The following is an 18,270-nucleotide window of genomic DNA, read 5'->3' as shown; positions in this document are numbered from 1 at the left end:
CACTATTTGTCAGGATCTATATATTATTTGTCAGTTTTTAAGTCTTATTTGTCAGGCTTTAAGCTTCCCAAGGCAGTAATTTGTATGAGTTTGTCTTCGGCGGACTCCGCGGATCCCGAGGCCGTGAGTTAGATGGTGGAGAGCGGAGGACGGAAGAATTTAGTGCTTGGCTTGCTATGTTATCAGGTTTATAAATATTCACGGGCAGGACCAATTCGAGGACAGGTGGTACTTCTGAAGGATATATATAGTAACATACCATGTATCAACGTATGCGGCCCGTTAGATGAGGGCTGCGCAAGTGAAAGAAATAAGACAGGTGATCTGGATGAATTTTAAAATTCTGCAGATTTATATGCGATTTGCTAGGTCTTGGTTGTTTTCACACAATAGCCCAATCCCCAACATGTTAGTTCCAAGTAACTCTAAAAGGTGCATACATGCATCTGGACTGTATCTTACTGCGGAGTGTATCCACTTGTATCCATGTAATGCCACCAGACCATTTAATAACATGCTAACTACTAGTGTTGCCTAACACGTCGCACTTAACAATATGTGGTCACTGGGTAGCATCTCACCTTCACTCGGAATCTAAGTCATGCAAACAAGGTCGTAGATATTACCAGCTCTCCTCTGTAATCAAGCTTTGTTTCCATTTCCTTCTCCTTATCACACCTGTCCAAACTGTTTCCTTGTCTATCAGAATATATACCTGGCCTATCCAAGGTTGGTATCCTTTTTACTCTAGTGTAATACTGCTCTTCACTTCTTTAGGGGCATTCAGATGATAAAACCATCAATGTCTTTGGTTCCATACGTTATGGTTTTAAGCACGTCAAACCCAGAAAGGCCAACAAAAGTGTTATGATTATTCGCTCATGGGAAGGAATGGATGGCAGAAGAACACTATACGAGCTACACGCCGGCAGCCTACTAAGGGGTCTTTTCACAGTAGTAACAACTAACTGTATTTAATCACCATCGCCGCCGCTCGCCAAGGTTTTAGGAGTAATCGGATACTTACCGAATCCCAAATATTTCTCTATCAAAAAATAAAATAAAATAAAATAAATTAAATTAATACACAAAACCATTCGACAAAAACTTGGACTCTTAGTGAGTGTCATGGACGCCGGGGGAATTGTGTTACAACAGTAAATACTGCGCATGTCACTGTAGGGAAAATAAGACTTTTGGACTTTTGCCTCGAAGACCACCCAACCGCTGGATGGCTATTGCAGAGTTAACTGCGCCAATTTATCAATAAGCTACAGACCCTTCCTTCGCGAGTTTTTGCTCGACTTTGAGCACTATAGCACCTGCGCAGACGGTTGGCACAGACAATCTACTACCTCCTATTTGGACTCAACGGAAGAAGGGCAATTATGTATAAGCCTCTGAAGACCCACGGGTTATTCAATTTTAATCTTTTTGCACAAGATCCTCGTTAGTTTGACCCAACAGGAAAATGCAAACAGCGTAGATCAAGGTTTCAGGAAATGCTCTAATTCTATCTAGACCAGGTTCTCACAGTTATAGTAGAAGTTTAGTCTTTTTTCACTGTATCTTTTTTTTATACCTTGCCTTTGCTACTTCACTTTGCCTTTCTTTTTGCTCATTATAATATCTGTTTATATTCCCTCTTTGTCTACTCACATTTTGTTCACTTTTTCTTTACTTTTTCTTTGCTTTAGTTTCCCTGCGAACCACTTGCATAAATTCAGAATTATATTGTGGAGTAACGTGACTTATATATAGTATACATTATGGAATGCACCTCTGGCATGGTTTGGCTGCTGAGATATCTTGCGTGACCGGTTAAGTACCGATTAAATAAGCAATGGTAAACCCCCGTATATACGAATTCCGGCTATCAATCCTACCAAGTAAGTCAATTTATGCGCTGCATATCACAACTGCTATGGCGACTCGTCTCGCCGCTCAGTGGACATGTTAATAGTTCTCTGTACGTTAATGTCACAATGAACTAGCCCGTCATCCGCAACACTCTCTTCATTCCAACTCGGATTCCGGGAATTTTGGCTCGTGACGATCGTCGAGATTGCATGTTGTTCTGCAGATCCCATGCCCGGAAGCCAGGCAGGTCCACCAGTATTCAGTTTAGCATGGGATCCCCGAGTTCTGCTGCTGCTAGACTGGCCCCTGCTACTAGACTGGCCCCTGCTACCTGACCTATTTGGGCTGAAGAAATGGAACAGAGGGCGGAGAGTCACCAGACTCCCAGCTGTGATACCTAGGCCGGCTTCAATATTCGATGTGATGGAAATACTGTATGTGGTATCTGCGAACCTGTTAATAGTAATGTCCGCAATGTATCCGTATAGAGTTATTTGATTCACATACAAAGAAAATCGGTACGTTTATAAAACTTGAGAAAGGGGATGCGGATAACAACGGCGGCGCTTGCACTGTAGAAGCTATTAGAGCAAAACAACAGGATAGGAACAGCTGTGGTTTATCCGCGTACATGCATCCTAGGCCAAGGATTCCAGTCAATGCCCATTTTGAGCGCCTACTCATCTGTAGATCCTTGAGAAGGTATATCGGATACAGGCCGAGGGTGAAATCGCATAGACAGGCTACTGCGCTGAAGAGGTAGGTCACATCGATGACATAATCAGTGTGCATGCAGTGACCCTGGCCCGTCCGTTCCCAAAACTCTCGTACTGGAGAGCATTGCAGTATCAACACAAACCAGAAGGGAAGGTCGATAAGTATCGTCAGCGCCATTACCACGTATGTAACCACGGCATCACGTCGTCGAACAGTTATCCGGAGGAGGAGCATGGCAATGGATAGTCTCGCAAACGAGACTACCCAAGGGTAGGCACACTGGCCAAGCCACCACCACTAATTCAGAGCTATCAGCGACGAGTTTTTTTTTTTCTTGGGTCGGGTGTGAAAGCTAATAACATACTAATAGAGCTCTTTGAATATCTTCGCGTTGATCAAAATCTGAAAATCTCCTCCCTAGTCCTGCCACTGATCCGGCGATTCCACAAACCGCGAACCAGATGTTTAACACCTAGTGAGTTAAATATTTAACCCAGCTCATTGATTTTATAGGAGAGTAGTATGATCTACATACCATTGCACACACCATTAGGATGTCATCCCACCCAAAGACTTTGACGAACTTCAATCGTACGTAGCATCGTAGAGAAACCGTAATGAACGAAATGCACAGGAAGACAGTGGTGACCACAAAAATTGCTTTGCTTCTACCCTCCAATTCCATCGTAGCAATTGCAGGGCTGGCAAGAATACCAGCAGAAACGTTTAGTACCACAAAGATATCTCAGATCATCGCGCCATTTACCACCTTTGTATCGGAAGATGGGAGACGCGAATTGTAGCTTCTAAAGAGTAACAAGCCACGGATATCTCAACAGGCGAAGGAATATGTTCAGTACTTTGTATTTCTAAAAATTGAAGTCGCTATTGAATCGATGTGAGAAAATTTTCAACGGTAGCGGTTCTAAAGAATATTCGAAAGGAACCGCGGGGTTCGCTCTCATCCACACGAGGTTACATTATTGCCGCAAGATCCATGGAACTTCAACTACATCACCGAATCCGAAGAGTATCACGGGAGACATACTTTTTTCTGCTGGCTGACGACCATGGCAGATCAGACCCACCCTGCCCATGATTTATTATGGGCAATTAAACTCCTCGTCTTGGCATTGGCTACTAGGCGACCCACAGAACCAAATCTAATGTCGATCTGCTGAATGTTCCGTAAGAAAGACTGATTGATTTGGCATGGCCATTATGATTCATACCAGAGTGGGGGATTTACAGTTCCATGAAACAGCGGGCGACTCAATTTAGCTTTAAGGTTCCAAACTGTTAAAGCTCACCTGTCGGAGCCAACCGCGCAGTTCTGCCCTCTTGGTATGCAGTACTCATATAGCTGGCCATGTAGTATAAGAACTTCAAGAGATTTAAGATAGTAAAATTTTCGGAATCATTTACAAGTAGCGGGAATGGCTGACTGATAGATCATGGTGCTTAGCGACTTCAAGAAATAGAGGTTGTGAAGACAAAAATAGAAGGCGGCTTTTTGATCCTCCCATTTTCTGCCTATAGTTTCCGCCATACTGCTCCACAAATACTAATTATCTCATGTTCGTCTGCATGCCGGCGAGGCGAACTGCATGACGTATGATCTGTTTGCTCTTACATATGACCTGTTAGCAAACCTTTCGGTTACAAATTTAAAGGAGCTGGTGTGTTTATTTCATTGTAAGTATATATTTCTTATTCCTCTTAGCTGCAACGGTTGCATGTGCTCACAACAGGTAAGTTCTCTTCCGGTATTATTATGCACTTAATTTTAATTGGCAACTCCTTTCAGGAAGATGGTATACAATTACATTAATACCACAGATACCACAACAAACAAATAAAATCAGGCCTGGATTAATTGCCAGCGTTGCAACGAAGTGAACACTGCTGAAGGTCCAAGAAACAGTACAAGATCGAAGTTAGGAGGGAAAATAACTGTCAGAGGAGCACAATAGAACTATATTTAGAATAGTTTTGTTATTGAAAGTATCAGATGCTCAGTCTGAGCATACTTCCATCTTTCTGTACGAAATAAAGGACCAATATAGTATTGTTCCTACCTCAATCTCATGGATCGAAACTACCCGGAAGTTTAAGATCTCGTAGTGATAACTGGAGGTTATCAATGACCCCGTTCTCGGAATCAACACTTCCCTTTAGCGTACTAGCATTACTATTCGATCGTTTAGATAGCCAGTCGTCCCTTAATGCGCGTGCCTTCTTATGACTTTCATGCCACTCGGCCATTGAAGCTGTTGGCGTGAAAGACGTCTCTTCCAGGGATTCATCGCCTGAGTGTTCACTTTCGGCAACTACCGGGCTTATCAACTCGAGCTTCGGAAGTTCAGGGATGCCGTCCTCTGCCAGGATGCTGTTCGAAACATCAAGTGGCTGTTGGAGAATAGTGGTAAAAGTGCCTCGTGCGACTGGATTTTTTATGGGCAAGTAGTTCGTCAGAGTCTCCGGAAGCTGCCCTGAGTAACAAATGCGCCGTTCATTTGCATCGCTTGGTACAAATAAATCCAGTTGCTCGTTGGAGTACTCCACGTGTAGTCTGCTGTATGCATCCACAGAAACGTGCTCACCCGATTGTAGCTGCAAGCTGTAGATTGCAGCAATATAGGCGCTCTTATAAACCCTTGCATTTCGATATATATTGTATATCTCCTCAGCGGCTATACTTTTCACACCGCTATAGTACACGGCACACCTGCTATGGATCAGCCTGAATTGGAGACAATAGTAATGGGAGGGCAAGTTGCATACCGACATAACAATCTAGCCTTTTCTCTGAATTCACGAGTAAGCCCCGGAGCGCTTTCAGTGGGTCTAGGATAGACTGCTGTTTTCTTCACTGCAGCTGTGGATATGAATCGTTTGTCTAGACCTAGGCTGTTTAGAAATGGCCTTATTCCCCGAATCTCATCCAGCGACATAGAAAGTGTAGGGACTTTCTCATAGAACAGAGCCGGCCAGCCGTCACGATCTACGATAAAGAACTCTTCTGCGGTGGATACATAGCTAACCTCAAGAGACTGATTGTGTCGATTAACGGGAAGAAACTGGACAGCTTTCAGAGGTTCCAGGTCGAGCTCGGTGGGATTAAAGTCGTTTATATTCCGAATGGCGGTAATAACGTCATCGTACTTGACGCTGTTCTCAGTAGATAAGGATTTCAACTGAGAGAAGTAGGTGTCAAGAGATGGTGGTTTAATAAGAAGCCTGTCGACAAAAAACTCTTCCAAGTCTGGGTAAATTTCGCTGAGGCCAATTTGATTGCCAATCCGTGTCGGAGCCCAAATACATTGGCCTCGAGGATACCGCTTCTCCGAATGTGGATCGTATATTAATTTATCGTTGTCAATGTTGGCGCTGAGAAGCGTAAGAACATGAACATATCGGTTGTTTTCTTCACAGATGTGTCTTACCGGAGGCTCATCAAGCTTTCAGTGTCTTCGACATCCTGAAACATGCCCCTGTATATTTGGTGGATATGTTGAACGTTAACTTTTGTAACACCCAAGTTCAACTCTATGCAATATGTTGAATGGTTCGCTTTTATAGTATATAGTGTATTTTGGAAAAGACGCTTCAGCTTCGAGTTCTGGGCATACTCATTGTATGAAGAGAGGACATGGATGTATTTTAGCCATCGGGGGCCATCCCAGACACACAGGCTCGTATCAGTAATGCACCCAGTGTCCTTCGGGATAAATACAGTTGGTCCTGACTTAAAAAAGGAACTATGAAGATTAGCATCTTCTACGCTTCGCTGTCGTTCGGATTATACCATACCGTATCTCATCCACAGGCCTCTCTGCCAGTAGCTCGTACATTACAAAGATCTTGGAACTCTTAATGCTCATTGGCATGGCATGCAGCTGTTCAAATACTCCTCGAAAGAATACGTCCGTCGCATCGCAGGTAACGCCAAATATTTTCAGGAAACTCAAGTCTATCTTGATATCCAGACCCATACTTTCCAGGCCAGTAAGAAAAGGCAATAACTTGGTTGACTGGAGAAGTTGTTCGCAAATTTTCAGAAGTTTAGGTGATGGGTAATAAGTCTGATCGAGCCTCGTACTGCCACTGAGGGTTGGGACAACTGCTTGTTTGATTGCAGACTTAACCGCGGGTGTCATTTCGTTCTCATAAACCGCCCAGTGCCTCTTGAGAACACCAAGGAGGATGCCCGGACAACGATCTCTAATTTCCTGAAATAGAGGGGAAAGTTGATCGTGGTCATGGATATGTCTGATCCTAGGAACCGTGCGAATAGAAAGTCTCTCTTCGAGCCATAGCTTCCATTTGTCTGCGCTTAATGGTATCTTAGATAGCATTGGATTGTAGTATTCTGGGTGCAAAATATGAATCGATGGTCGTCTGAAAAAAGGATTTCTAAGTAGATTTGCAATTTCCTGCGTTCCGTAGGCTCCAGTTGTTTTGAAATAAATATCGTTTGGCTCCTTCGCCGAAGGACAATGAGGACGACATATTGTCATACTACTTCCAGATTCCTTCATGAGGAGCAAACAAGGAATTTCCAAGCCAGGATTCTGTAAACAAGCATGATAGATATATCTGAGAGTACACAAAGACTCCCGCATGGATTGCCAGTAAAATTCTCTATGGACCGACGAACTAATCTCCTCGAATATAAGCAGTGGGGAGGCGGATATAACACCAAGTTCGCGGAACAACTGTCGGCGCTCTTTATTTACTGTAGCCAGCGGTTCGATGGTACGTAAGTGTGAGAGCGGAGGAATGGTGGCACCACTGGTGTCAGTATGGAAGATAATCATCCTTGGTTCCTTAGCAGCGGATACGTCCGCTGCTCGCATTAAGGTCCCATCTGATAAAGGAAGAAGTGGGAGTTTGCGAATTTCGTCTGCCAAGGAAGACCTTGACTCAGTCTTCAGCCATGATACGATTAATTCAGCCACACGGCTGTGCCAATCATCAGAAAGCATGAGTTGCAGAATTCGGGGACTCGGACCAGCCCAGTAAGGCTTTAGCCTATCCAGCAGTTGTTTATCTGAGATTTGCCGTGCACCAAGAGGCTTCAGGTAGTCAATGTATTCTGTATATCTGGTTGAGAGGTACACATCATCTTGCAGATCTTCAAACAAAGGCCGGTTGTGCTGGTCACAATGACAAGGTAACAAGTAGACAAGTGAGGATAGAATCTTCCTTGTTCCATTCTGGGATTGAAATAAAGGAGCCATTTTAAGTCCCTTGTATAGGTATTGTGCTACTTTTTGAGAATCTTGATTTGTTGTACTGGGCCTCGGAATATACTGAACCCACTCATACTCCATGGAAGATCGCAGAAAACTGGAACTGATTGCCTGATACAAAGCGTCTGCTATCCTTTCAAAGATATCATGGGCAGAATAGTTTATGTTTGAATTTGCTTCTGTCTTCGATTCCTCTGGCCTAAACTGTGCGCAAATAGCAACCTAGGGAATTAGTTAGTTGAATTATATTTAATATGACAGTGGAATACATAACTCACATTAAGGTCTAATTGACTGTTAGGAAACGCACACGTCGCGGTCAATTGATAAGTTTTTTGAGTCTGGAGCAAAGGCCTTAAGGTCCCCGGATATACTGGGAAACACAGATATATTGTATCAACCTGGGACATGGCTGGGTACTTGAAAACTATATATTGATCCTTAACCACCTTTCCGTTGCACGTACTGGTAAGAAGTAAACAGTTATATTTGCCCCCCTCGATTGTGAGAGCTGTATGGCTTGGCTCACCGTTTGGTGGGTTGATATTGAACGAGAAGTTATTGCACTGGGACTCAAAAAGCATGAATCCGCGGTTTGATATCTCCTCGATGTGTTTGGATAGAATAGCAAATTTCTGGGACTGAGTGAGGAAAAGAGTGATCCGTGTTCGGACACTTTCCGGGAGTGACTCTTTTGTTTCGTTTTTTGGCGTTATCATCCCTAGTCTGCCATCGCCTTCTTTCTGTTGAAAAGAGAAGGAAAACTCTCCGGACTGGATGTGCACTTTACTGGCAATCTTGACTGTCTTTCGTAGAGAATCGGCACTGATCCAGCTTGTCTTCTTGGATGACGACGGCTTAATTTCACAGAGTAGCCTGACATCGCTTTCAGTGCATCCATCGTCGTTCGATTCAATCACTAGTCGGTCTGCAAGCAGGGTAAATGTGAGAAATGGCTTCGCCCCTTTTTCGAGAGCCCAGCTATAGCTGAACAAGGATGTAGCGCCAATTATGTCGAATATAAACTCTGTGTCTGGCGACAAACCGTCACGAGGGAGTAGATATTTTGATAGCTGTTGTTGGATGTTCTTCAATGCTGTTAGCACACCAGGCGGAGTTGCCTGTCTCTCTTCATCAGTGATGCCGCCATTCTTTAACCGGATATCGTCCACAACCTTGGACGCTTGGTCGGGTGTTATTCCCGCCATTGGATAAGGGTTCAGTGAAACGGCGCAGGAGCCGCGTATCCACGGGGAAACGGCGAAGAAGAGGAGAGCTGTCATCAAGAGTCGGTTCGATGCGTGGAGTCTCCCCAAATATTGGACCTGAGGAGGTGATGCATTAGCGTAGAAAAGGGCGGCTTGACCGTCTATCCTATAGGCTCCTGCCCCCGCTCCAAGTAGCATCCTTGTCATTTTGCCTAGTAGGAGCTGCTTCAGCTACGTCGCGCTCGCTCACATCATCCAGCCTGGCCGCTTTTTGAAACAGGCAACAGCGTTTGCTGTACACCTCGAACCGATAGAGGATCGAGAAAATGCATCCTAGAAAATCGGGAAAGAGGGCACTCTGAAGCAAAAATTATATTGTAGAGAAATCAAAAAGGCAGTAATTTTATGGTCTGGAGTAGCTGCTTGCCGATAAATTTGATGTTAAAGTGCACTGGGGTATCTCCTGAGGAATGCATTAAGAGTCGCACGCTCACGTCTGCCAAGTCCCGGACCTTCACATACATTCCATTTTATTCCCTCCCTCACCTTTAGGGCTGGTTAGATCAAGACCTTGAGGGTTCTGGGTGGAAGAAAAATGCGAGATTAGATTTGTACATTCTTGCTATAAGTGGTAATCAGGAGGGAATTGACTTATTGGAGACGAGCTATAATTACTTATGCTGAAACAAATAGAACAAATGGCAATTATCTTTTAGTAAAATAATAGATATTATGTGTTCAATGGACATAAGTGCCGAATAAACGGTGTCCCATCTTGCGCCATCGTTTGCTCTTCTGTCGTCGCAGCTATAAAATTTAAAGCCAAAGATTTAACACAATAATACGTAGTTATTATTAACCGCCTGCTAATTAACTTTAAATACTTTAGAAGTTGCGTATTTATACACCTACTATATTTAAAAATTATATGAGTATGAAATAATTGATCATCAATGTTCAATCCTTTCAGCTACATCTTCGAGTGAACAGTAGCGATTCCAAGCACTTGATTCGACAGAATCTCTTTCAGCATTTCTCGCTATACCTGAGTAGAGACGCAGATTCCTTTTTTTCTTTGAGCTTGTAGCACAGGTGCTAAATGTACACATAGAGAACAAAAATAAAGAGAAGTGGGTATAATATGTAAGGAACGGAAATTCTTGGTCTATCTGATGCTTCGAAAGGAAACAAGAAGCTAGTGCTCCTGCTTTTACATAAATTATTTAATCTTTTGCTTGAAGCTCCAGATTTCATCTTGGAATCTAACTCTAAACGTAACAGAAGCGAGGCTTTCCTTTGTAGCCCATTCATTAAACCAGGGTATAGCCGCGTGAAGCGTTTCTGCCATGGATACCCATTTACCGAGGCCTAAACTGTAATAAGAAGGATATGCTACAGATCCCTGCGCAGAAACTAGATGACGGGTCTCACATAAGGCAGAGACGATAGACTGACTGTGAACAAAGGTGGTTAACTACATTAAAAAACAACGGGCACGAAGTACAGAGAACTTATTACTGATCACCGGACAATCACAACACTCCCTGCGGAGAAAGGCTAGGAGACTAATCGTCAACTTAATTGGATGTTCCATGTTAAATGTTATATATAATCTTGTGATCTTGTTAACATATATATAAGCACAATAAACTCACGCGACTAAAAATCAGCCCAACACGACATACAGCAATGTTGTTCACTGTCACATTATCTTGTGTATAGATTCAACTCTCTCCCACAATCCTAATTTTTTAAATATTTTTGAATATTTAGAACACTTGCAGCATTGTTTAACAACTTTGTGCAGACTTGGTGCACCACCAGCATATTTTATTCCTTTGTATGCGGAAGTTCTATTTGGGGGTCTAGCCAACAACCGCTCTACACTATACTTTTTCATGCGAAAGGTATTTACTCCTTTTGTAGTCCTTTTTCTACTAACCTATTGTATTAATACAGCTGGCGTACCAGACTCTCTTTTCTCTTATGCCTGAGAACAGTCTGGCTAAAAATAATGCGAGGTGAATAACCACTCGTACCTCCGTTAGGCTGAAGAAAATACTAAAAAGCCCGCATTTACTAGAGAATGAAGATCTCTTGACATGGTATCTTTCTGCTTGGTGGTGTCTGAGTACTTGAATCAGCCAGAGGTGTTGAATGACCTGCGCGATACGTTCAGTTTGATCTGGTACTACTGGGTGGAGGCAGAGATATTGTGAAAGAGTTGTGAACGGCGTAGGGCAAAGGGAGCGTGAGTATCATGGCGCAGTGGACCGAGTATATCGAAGCCAAGTATGAAATGATTACTGGACGGGCGCATCACTGGGTATAATGCATTGCTGTAAATTTCCGCCCTCGTGGACTATATGATTCTCCTTCCGATGGAAGGATATAAGGGGTGGACGGGAGCCTTGCCGACCGGTCAGCGGAGGAGTATCGAGCAGCGTTGCGAATGGTATATAGACCAATGAAGGCTCACACCCGTCAGGAAATACTATAGACATCTCGAAGGGAGAGGAGCAGGACGCGAGAAGGGGAATTCGCAGTCGCTGTATAAGACGTGCATGGACCAAATCGAGTGTTAGAAGCGACTCCATATTGAGGTTTGGAGATAGGCGGCGACAATGCCCAAAAGAGCCGTGGATGGCGAGTCCCCTGGCGAGGCGGAAAGAGGAATGGGGCCGCAAAGCGTGGGTTTGGTGATTTATCGACTCACATACTCACATACGGACACGGAATGAGCCGAGTTCCTGCAGAGGTTCTAGGCACATGTCAATGGCTGGGGGCGGGGAAACACTGGAAATGGTGAGCTGAAGTCATACTTGCGTCTTCCTTGGTTTGATGGAATGTTATTGGATATTCCAGAGGGGACATCAACGCCGCGAATTATGTCCACTTCCTGCGGTGCGGAGTAGATCGGATGCTAACCCATTAGACATTTCCACGACCTTGCTCTACCTTTATTTGACGAGAAGAAACAGGTCAACCAGAAAGTATTCCTCGCGGTCGACTCTCCCAGCTTTGCGCACTGTACCGGGAACTCGTATACGGTCCATCTTCATTTTCTTTCGTTGGTGACTTCATCAACTTCGTGCCGGCTGTCAACGCTGATTACGATCCTAGTGAGCCACTCGAGCGTGACGATGAATCACCAGGTTACTACGGCCAGGTGCACATCCTAGGCAGTTTGAAATGAGGAGAGCTCTTCGCAATGCTCTCTTTGCAGTCTGAATTGCTCGAAGATCTCTCACCCTTGCCCTCGGCCACCCAAATCAAGTATATGTTGGCCCAGCTGTACCGATGCAGGTGAGAGGCTGGCAACTGCGAAATGAGATATGATGTGTTCTTAAGTGACAGATGATAGAATACGCATGAGATTCCTATCTCGCAACGAACATGTACACTGACGCGTCAATATTATCCGCAAAGCATTCTCTTCTCTACCAGGAGGAGAGTACTCTTGCTCCTTTAGTTGCACCTGTGGAGTAGGTAACTCCTGTGCTGTCCCATTGAACTTTGCCTTGATGCGGGAGGCGATTCTGGCTGAGGAGGCAATCCGGACGCTGCCTGGTTAAGGGCCAGATATGGAGCGGTTGGGACCACGTATGGCTGCCTTGGAGGCGGGGATGAAGAAGAGGTGAATAAAAGGAGAGATGAAGATTCCGAGGACCCATGTGCAATACAATGATCAACCTGGTTTTTTCTATACGCCCTACTTCTTGTTCGCATGTTAATGTATCTCTATTGGGTATCCTTAACGTATCCACTATGTATCCTCCTCCTACTGTACCATATGAAGACCTAATTATAATATAAACCAGCTGCCCTTACATGTGTCACAGACGTTGGAATCAACCAGTAAACTACTTCCTTGGCCGTGAAGTATCGTCCATCTGTCCTACAAGAGGTACCTATTTGGTGCAACCAATTCACATGCATTTACATCCACAGTGATATTCTGCCGTTCAATTCTCAATGTAACATGCCATTCTATCTAAACAACTCCCTTCTTGGCGGCAAAAGACGCCTAAATCTAAGCCTCTTAGGACTATTTTATTCACAAGTGCAGTCCTTTCCTGAAGAGAAATTAGATTATATTTCGACAGTTTATTTTTACTTGACTTAGCCACAACTCCGTGTCTCAACCTCCTACTCACAGCCAAATAGGCTACAAAATATACGCCTGTAGAACATGGGGGTGGGGGGACTTCAGAATTCCATTTTGGTAAGAATGGATTGGTCAGGGAAGCCCCGGAGGTGGTGGCTATGAGGTGGTGGCGGGAGTGGCTGCAGTGGTTGAGAGGCTGAACCGCCTAGAATATATTTTTAAATTTACAATTTACTTCCTACTGGAGCAAGTAGCAATTTCCTGAATAGGTTTCTGTTCTTAACTTGGTTAAGAGAGGGGTCTCTCTACCAAAGAATATATCGGTCCGCAAAGAGTCCTTCTATATTTGGTCTCGAGTCGTACCATATGTAGATATTTGTAGACAGCTCCCATACAATTCTAGAACATGGCACAACATTATATCTCCCAGCCACTGGCCATAGTAGAGTCGCCTCAGATCAATATCACCTCGACCGACATCCCCGAAATCCCCGATATCTTGTGCATAGTAGTCTATAGGCTCATACAAGCCAAAATACCATCAACCTTCAACGGTATCATGGGAACAGAGAAACAGGTACGATCCCCAAACAGGTACTAGTACTTGACATCGCTAATATGTTAGAACCCCGAGCCCTCCGACCTGGCCTGCACCAGATGTCGCGAACGCAAGATCAGATGTGGCCGCGAGCGCCCGCACTGCCGCAGCTGCGAACGCGAAGATGTTCCCTGTGTGTACCAGAACCCGGTGAAACGAGTCAACCACTTAAAACTCCTGTAAGAGGTGCTGAAATATAGGTGGTATTCCATGCTTACCCGTGTTACTCAGGTGTGACAGTGTCGACCGACTGCAGGACCGACTGACCTCGATTGAATCGCATCTGAGTCGGCTGCATAATCCAGAGGTATCTGTTTCAGCGCGACAATCGCCACGGGTAGACATGGGCTCAGAGACGATCCCTGAATCCCGCTGGAAGAGTCTCCCGTCATTGCCGTCCCTTTGCCGAGGGTTTCAAGGCCGCGTGCGCGAAGCTGGACGGACCACGGCGGCTATCGATAGTTCACTGGAATCGGTCTGCGTGCATGCATCTACAACAGAACCATTTCCGCCATATAGCGATGTGACGGTACCTCTCCTGCCCAAACCGCAGGTGAGCGCTGCAATCGAGCATTTCCTCCACAATGTCGACGTTCAGACAGATGTGTTTGAGCAGGAACATCTGCGTGCGCAGCTAGACCGTGTGTATAAGCAACCGGATGACGCGTGGGCGATCTGCTTCAAGACTATCACGTTATTAGTGTTGGGTCTGGAGATTGCTCGCGCGGGAGTCTTGTTTGGTGATTTTGCGCGCTCGATGCTACCGAGCCGCGCGTCGCTGGTTAGCTCGAGATTGTTAACGAAGGAGAGATTGGTCAATGTGCAGACCCTTATTCTGCTTGTATGTTTATATCTTGTCTGTCTGTGATTCTTGAGGTAACTGGCGCAGAGCGTTGCAGCACAGCAGTTGGATCCGCCGGACTGGACGGAGCTGATCTTCGCAAATGCATGCCTATTGGCGCGCAGCATGCGTCTTCATGGCACGTTGGACGAGAACTCGCATGAGACGACCAAAGTGCTGCAGGCTCTGTATGCACGCGATCGCAGTCTGTGCATTGCTCGTGGATCACTCTGCTGGTTGCCAAGGGAGGATTTTAACCTCACCGGACAGATGGCTGCCATGTCGCGTGAGAGCTTATACGCACAGCAATTGCGACTGGCCGTCATCCAGGATGAAATCTACCGAGTAGCTCATACGAGTTCGTCGATGCAGCCTGTTGAGACACAGCTGGATCAGTATGCTGTTGAGAGTGGAGTCTTATGCGGCCCAACACCTACAATAGTGTGTCGAGTAGTGTCGGTCTTGGAGTTTCTATCTGCGCGGATTCTGACGTTCTGCTCGCAGTCCCAGTCTCCACAGGCCCATATGGACGCTCGTACCAGCTGTCTATTACTTCTTATAGCATATGGGGACCAGAGTCGCGAGGTCCAAGACGCTTTGCGGGCTATACTCCCCGGGACAGAAACATCAGGGCCAGAACCACCATGCAGCCCGTTCTTCACTCCGCTAGATACCTTCTCCTTACCAGGGCTTTTCCTCCTCCTAGAAGACCAACTAGTCACACAGGATACTACTACCCAATCGCTGTCCAACAGGGACCTCCTTGGCCGCGTGTCAACCTGCTACACGGAGCAAACATCTCGCCTCCCACCATCCCACCACCACCGCAGAGTTTCCTCAATCCTGACCCAACTCCTCCACGTCATCGACAAGATCCGTACTTCCCGAGAAACATCATCCGCGCCCATAAACCAATCGAGTGGGGAGTCCATCGACTCTGAACTCCCAGAAATCTGGCCACCACCGCCTCCTCCGTCAAGCGCTTCCTTGACATGGGACAGCTGGTTGTCTGTCTCATCACCATTGGGGGCACCGTCTCTTGGACCTCCTACTCCGCTTCCGTCTATGCGTGTTGCATCGCCGGATTTGTTAACTCAAATGCTAATATCATCACAGGGGTTGGAGGATACGGATGCGTTGTCTTGGTCGATTCTTGAGGAACCGGGAAGGAAAAGAAGGAGAGAGGATGGGGGAATGTAACCTACGATGAAAATATCGTTTTCATGTACATTGTTGAGTCTTATTGCATAAATTTGTGACAGATACCATACAACTACTCATTTCATTCGTTAATTATCTAATCTACTCAGTTTCATAGCCCTATTAGGCGATTGCTGCTAGATCGGACCTCGGATTCCGAGCTTTATGGACATAATCCCAGACAACACTAGATAAACCGCGAACTAACTATACATCCATGTTCAATCAACCACAAAAATGGCTCCTCTATCCGGTATCTGGCTGCCAACTCCTCTGCCTCGTCTTCACTACGGACCCAACTGCGTATCTCAACACTTACTTTCCGCCCTCCCAACACCCACATCCAAAGCATTCATCATAACAGGCCAATCTCTGAGCAAAACCCCATTACTTCCAAACCTCGAAAAACTTCTGGACAAACACCACGCAGGCACAATATCCTGTATCCGCCAACACACCCCCGTCAGCGACATCGACCACACAGCAGAGCAAATCCTCCCTCAGAAAGGCAACATCGACACCCTAATCTCCCTCGGCGGGGGATCAGTCATTGACGCAACGAAAATCATTTCCCATCGATACCACGAAGCACACAACGTATGGCTAACCCACATTACTATCCCGACAACTCTGAGCGCAGCAGAATGTACCCCCGGCGGGGGCTACACGTCCAATGGGACTAAAAAGGCAATCATAGATGCGGGGATGGGAGTATCTAGTATATTCTACGACCCGGGGTATAAGAAATACACACCTGTGGATTTGTGGCTGCGGACAGGGATGCGTGCCCTTGACCACGCAGTGGAATGCATGTATAATCCGATTGCAAGCGAAATACCCTGGAAGGTTCTGGCGCTGTGGGCTGCGGCTGAGTTATGGGAGGGTCTGCCGCAAGCGAAGACGCACCCAGTAGATGAGGAGGTGACAGTGCGGTTGATGTTAGCGGCGTATGCTAGTTCGGGACTCAAGGGGGCTGGGATTAGGGGGATGGGGCTGTCGCATCGATTGGGACATGCGCTTGGTGCGCCGTATGGGATTCCACATGGAACGACATCGTGTTTGACGTTAGGAAAGGTGGTATTGCTGAAGGCAAGGGAGAAGAACTGTGCAGAGCACATTGCTAGGTTGGCTCCATGTTTTGGAGGGGTCAGGACAGGGGACGATACTGCTGATGCGATGTTTGTTGGAGAGAGGATTTTGAAGCTGGTGAGGGAGTTGGAATTGGACGGGAAGTTGGGAGATTGGGGAGTGGGGACAGAGGAAAAGAGTGTGATTGTGAAGAGGGCAATGGGGGATGATGTACGGGTTGAGGAGATGGAAAAATTGGTCGATGAATTGTTTTAGCTTGCTTGATTTTAAAGATAGCCTTAATAATGAATACTTGCAATAACCAGGTAGTACGGGTCTACTGGATTTTTATTAAATTAATCTTACCATCCAGGTGACAATCACACAACTCGTTCTTTATAGGAGCATACTACATTACCTTAAAATCTGTCAGATTTTTGACTATAAAAGCATAGCCTGGAAATCCGTCATATCGCGTTATTTACTGCAAAATGATAAATTTGAGTCTCGTGATACAACATATGGCAGTAGACACTTCGCATCCCGGACGCCGAACCCAGCTCAAATACCCCAGAACAACCCACCATCCACAGTACAAAAAACTCACCGACAAAATGGACCGAGTCGACAAAGAACTTGCCAGATCGCTAACTATCCACCATTACCGTCCAGAACAAACCCCCTGGCGTCGTCTTGGCCAATGTGAGTTCCTTCCTGGTAGAAACCCCAAGATTAATCTAATCTGTACAGACCTATACCGAGTCGTCGAAGATGGATCTCACACACAATACCGCCTCTCAGCGATCGAAAGTCTGATCCCACCACATAGCGAAGGGCCCGTGTTCCATTTTCATGAGATGCACGATGAGGGATTCTATGTCACAGTATACGCTTCACTTTCTTTCTGATTCAGTAAATGGCTAAGGTTCATTAGAAAGGAAAAGTGCGCTTCCATTCGCCCGGACGGGATGATGTAGATGCATCGGCCGGGGAGTTCGTCGTGATTCCAATCCGGTTGCCTCATAGATTTAGCAATCCGTTTGACGAGGACGCGATATTCATGAATACGATTACCCCCGGGTTCTTCGTACGGTATTTCGAGTGTCTGGAGGAGTTGATTGGCAATGGGACGGTGTTGACTCCGGAGATTAATAAGGAGGCGTTGAGGAGGTTTGCAACGGTACCGTTGTTGCGGGAAGATATTGATGAGATGGAGATGGAAAAGACGGATGGGGAAAGGTATATTGATCAGCTGCAGAAGGGATAGATCAATCTGGTCTTAGTACTACAGTTTGGATGTGCGTTTTATTTCTGGATATAACTATCGAAAATTGAATTATTTTTTAGTCCTGCATTTGCCTCCAGTAGTTTTGAAGATTAAACACTAGGTACCTGGTGAAATATATTCTCTCCTT

At 45.6% G+C, this 18,270-nt stretch overlaps 5 protein-coding genes across 5 annotated transcripts; 3 read left to right on the top strand and 2 right to left on the bottom strand.

Moving 5' to 3' along the window:
* Positions 1-1,922: 1,922 nt before the first annotated feature.
* On the bottom strand, positions 1,923-2,811 carry ATNIH1004_003530 (uncharacterized protein; the record flags this gene model as incomplete). Its single annotated transcript, XM_033568207.1, has 3 exons — positions 1,923-2,305; positions 2,368-2,432; positions 2,492-2,811. The coding sequence occupies 3 exons, from the start codon at positions 2,809-2,811 to the stop codon at positions 1,923-1,925; spliced, it is 768 nt and encodes a 255-aa protein (XP_033430202.1).
* Positions 2,812-4,662: 1,851 nt separating this feature from the next.
* ATNIH1004_003529 (uncharacterized protein) lies at positions 4,663-9,040 on the bottom strand (the record flags this gene model as incomplete). Its single annotated transcript, XM_033568206.1, has 7 exons — positions 4,663-5,305; positions 5,362-5,967; positions 6,024-6,338; positions 6,391-6,907; positions 7,238-8,054; positions 8,111-8,118; positions 8,299-9,040. 7 exons carry the CDS (start codon positions 9,038-9,040, stop codon positions 4,663-4,665), a joined length of 3,648 nt encoding a protein of 1,215 aa, XP_033430201.1.
* Positions 9,041-13,554: 4,514 nt separating this feature from the next.
* On the top strand, positions 13,555-15,787 carry ATNIH1004_003528 (uncharacterized protein; the record flags this gene model as incomplete). The annotated part of the gene is made up of 4 exons (XM_033568205.1): positions 13,555-13,725; positions 13,774-13,925; positions 13,978-14,587; positions 14,636-15,787. 4 exons carry the CDS (start codon positions 13,555-13,557, stop codon positions 15,785-15,787), a joined length of 2,085 nt encoding a protein of 694 aa, XP_033430200.1.
* A 237-nt stretch (positions 15,788-16,024) lies between these two features.
* ATNIH1004_003527 (iron-containing alcohol dehydrogenase) lies at positions 16,025-17,131 on the top strand (the record flags this gene model as incomplete). The annotated part of the gene is made up of 1 exon (XM_033568204.1): positions 16,025-17,131. The coding sequence occupies one exon, from the start codon at positions 16,025-16,027 to the stop codon at positions 17,129-17,131; it is 1,107 nt and encodes a 368-aa protein (XP_033430199.1).
* A 338-nt stretch (positions 17,132-17,469) lies between these two features.
* Positions 17,470-18,122, top strand: ATNIH1004_003526 (uncharacterized protein; the record flags this gene model as incomplete). Its single annotated transcript, XM_033568203.1, has 3 exons — positions 17,470-17,557; positions 17,606-17,739; positions 17,790-18,122. The coding sequence occupies 3 exons, from the start codon at positions 17,470-17,472 to the stop codon at positions 18,120-18,122; spliced, it is 555 nt and encodes a 184-aa protein (XP_033430198.1).
* Between the last annotated feature and the right edge of the window lie 148 nt (positions 18,123-18,270).

This window comes from Aspergillus tanneri (genome assembly GCF_003426965.1).
Source record: "Aspergillus tanneri strain NIH1004 chromosome Unknown AapTan_1_pilon_pilon_pilon, whole genome shotgun sequence".
Classification (NCBI taxonomy): domain Eukaryota; kingdom Fungi; phylum Ascomycota; class Eurotiomycetes; order Eurotiales; family Aspergillaceae; genus Aspergillus; species Aspergillus tanneri.
The sequence above is the reverse complement of the archived record's forward strand: the minus strand, read 5'-3'. Positions and strand labels throughout refer to the sequence as shown.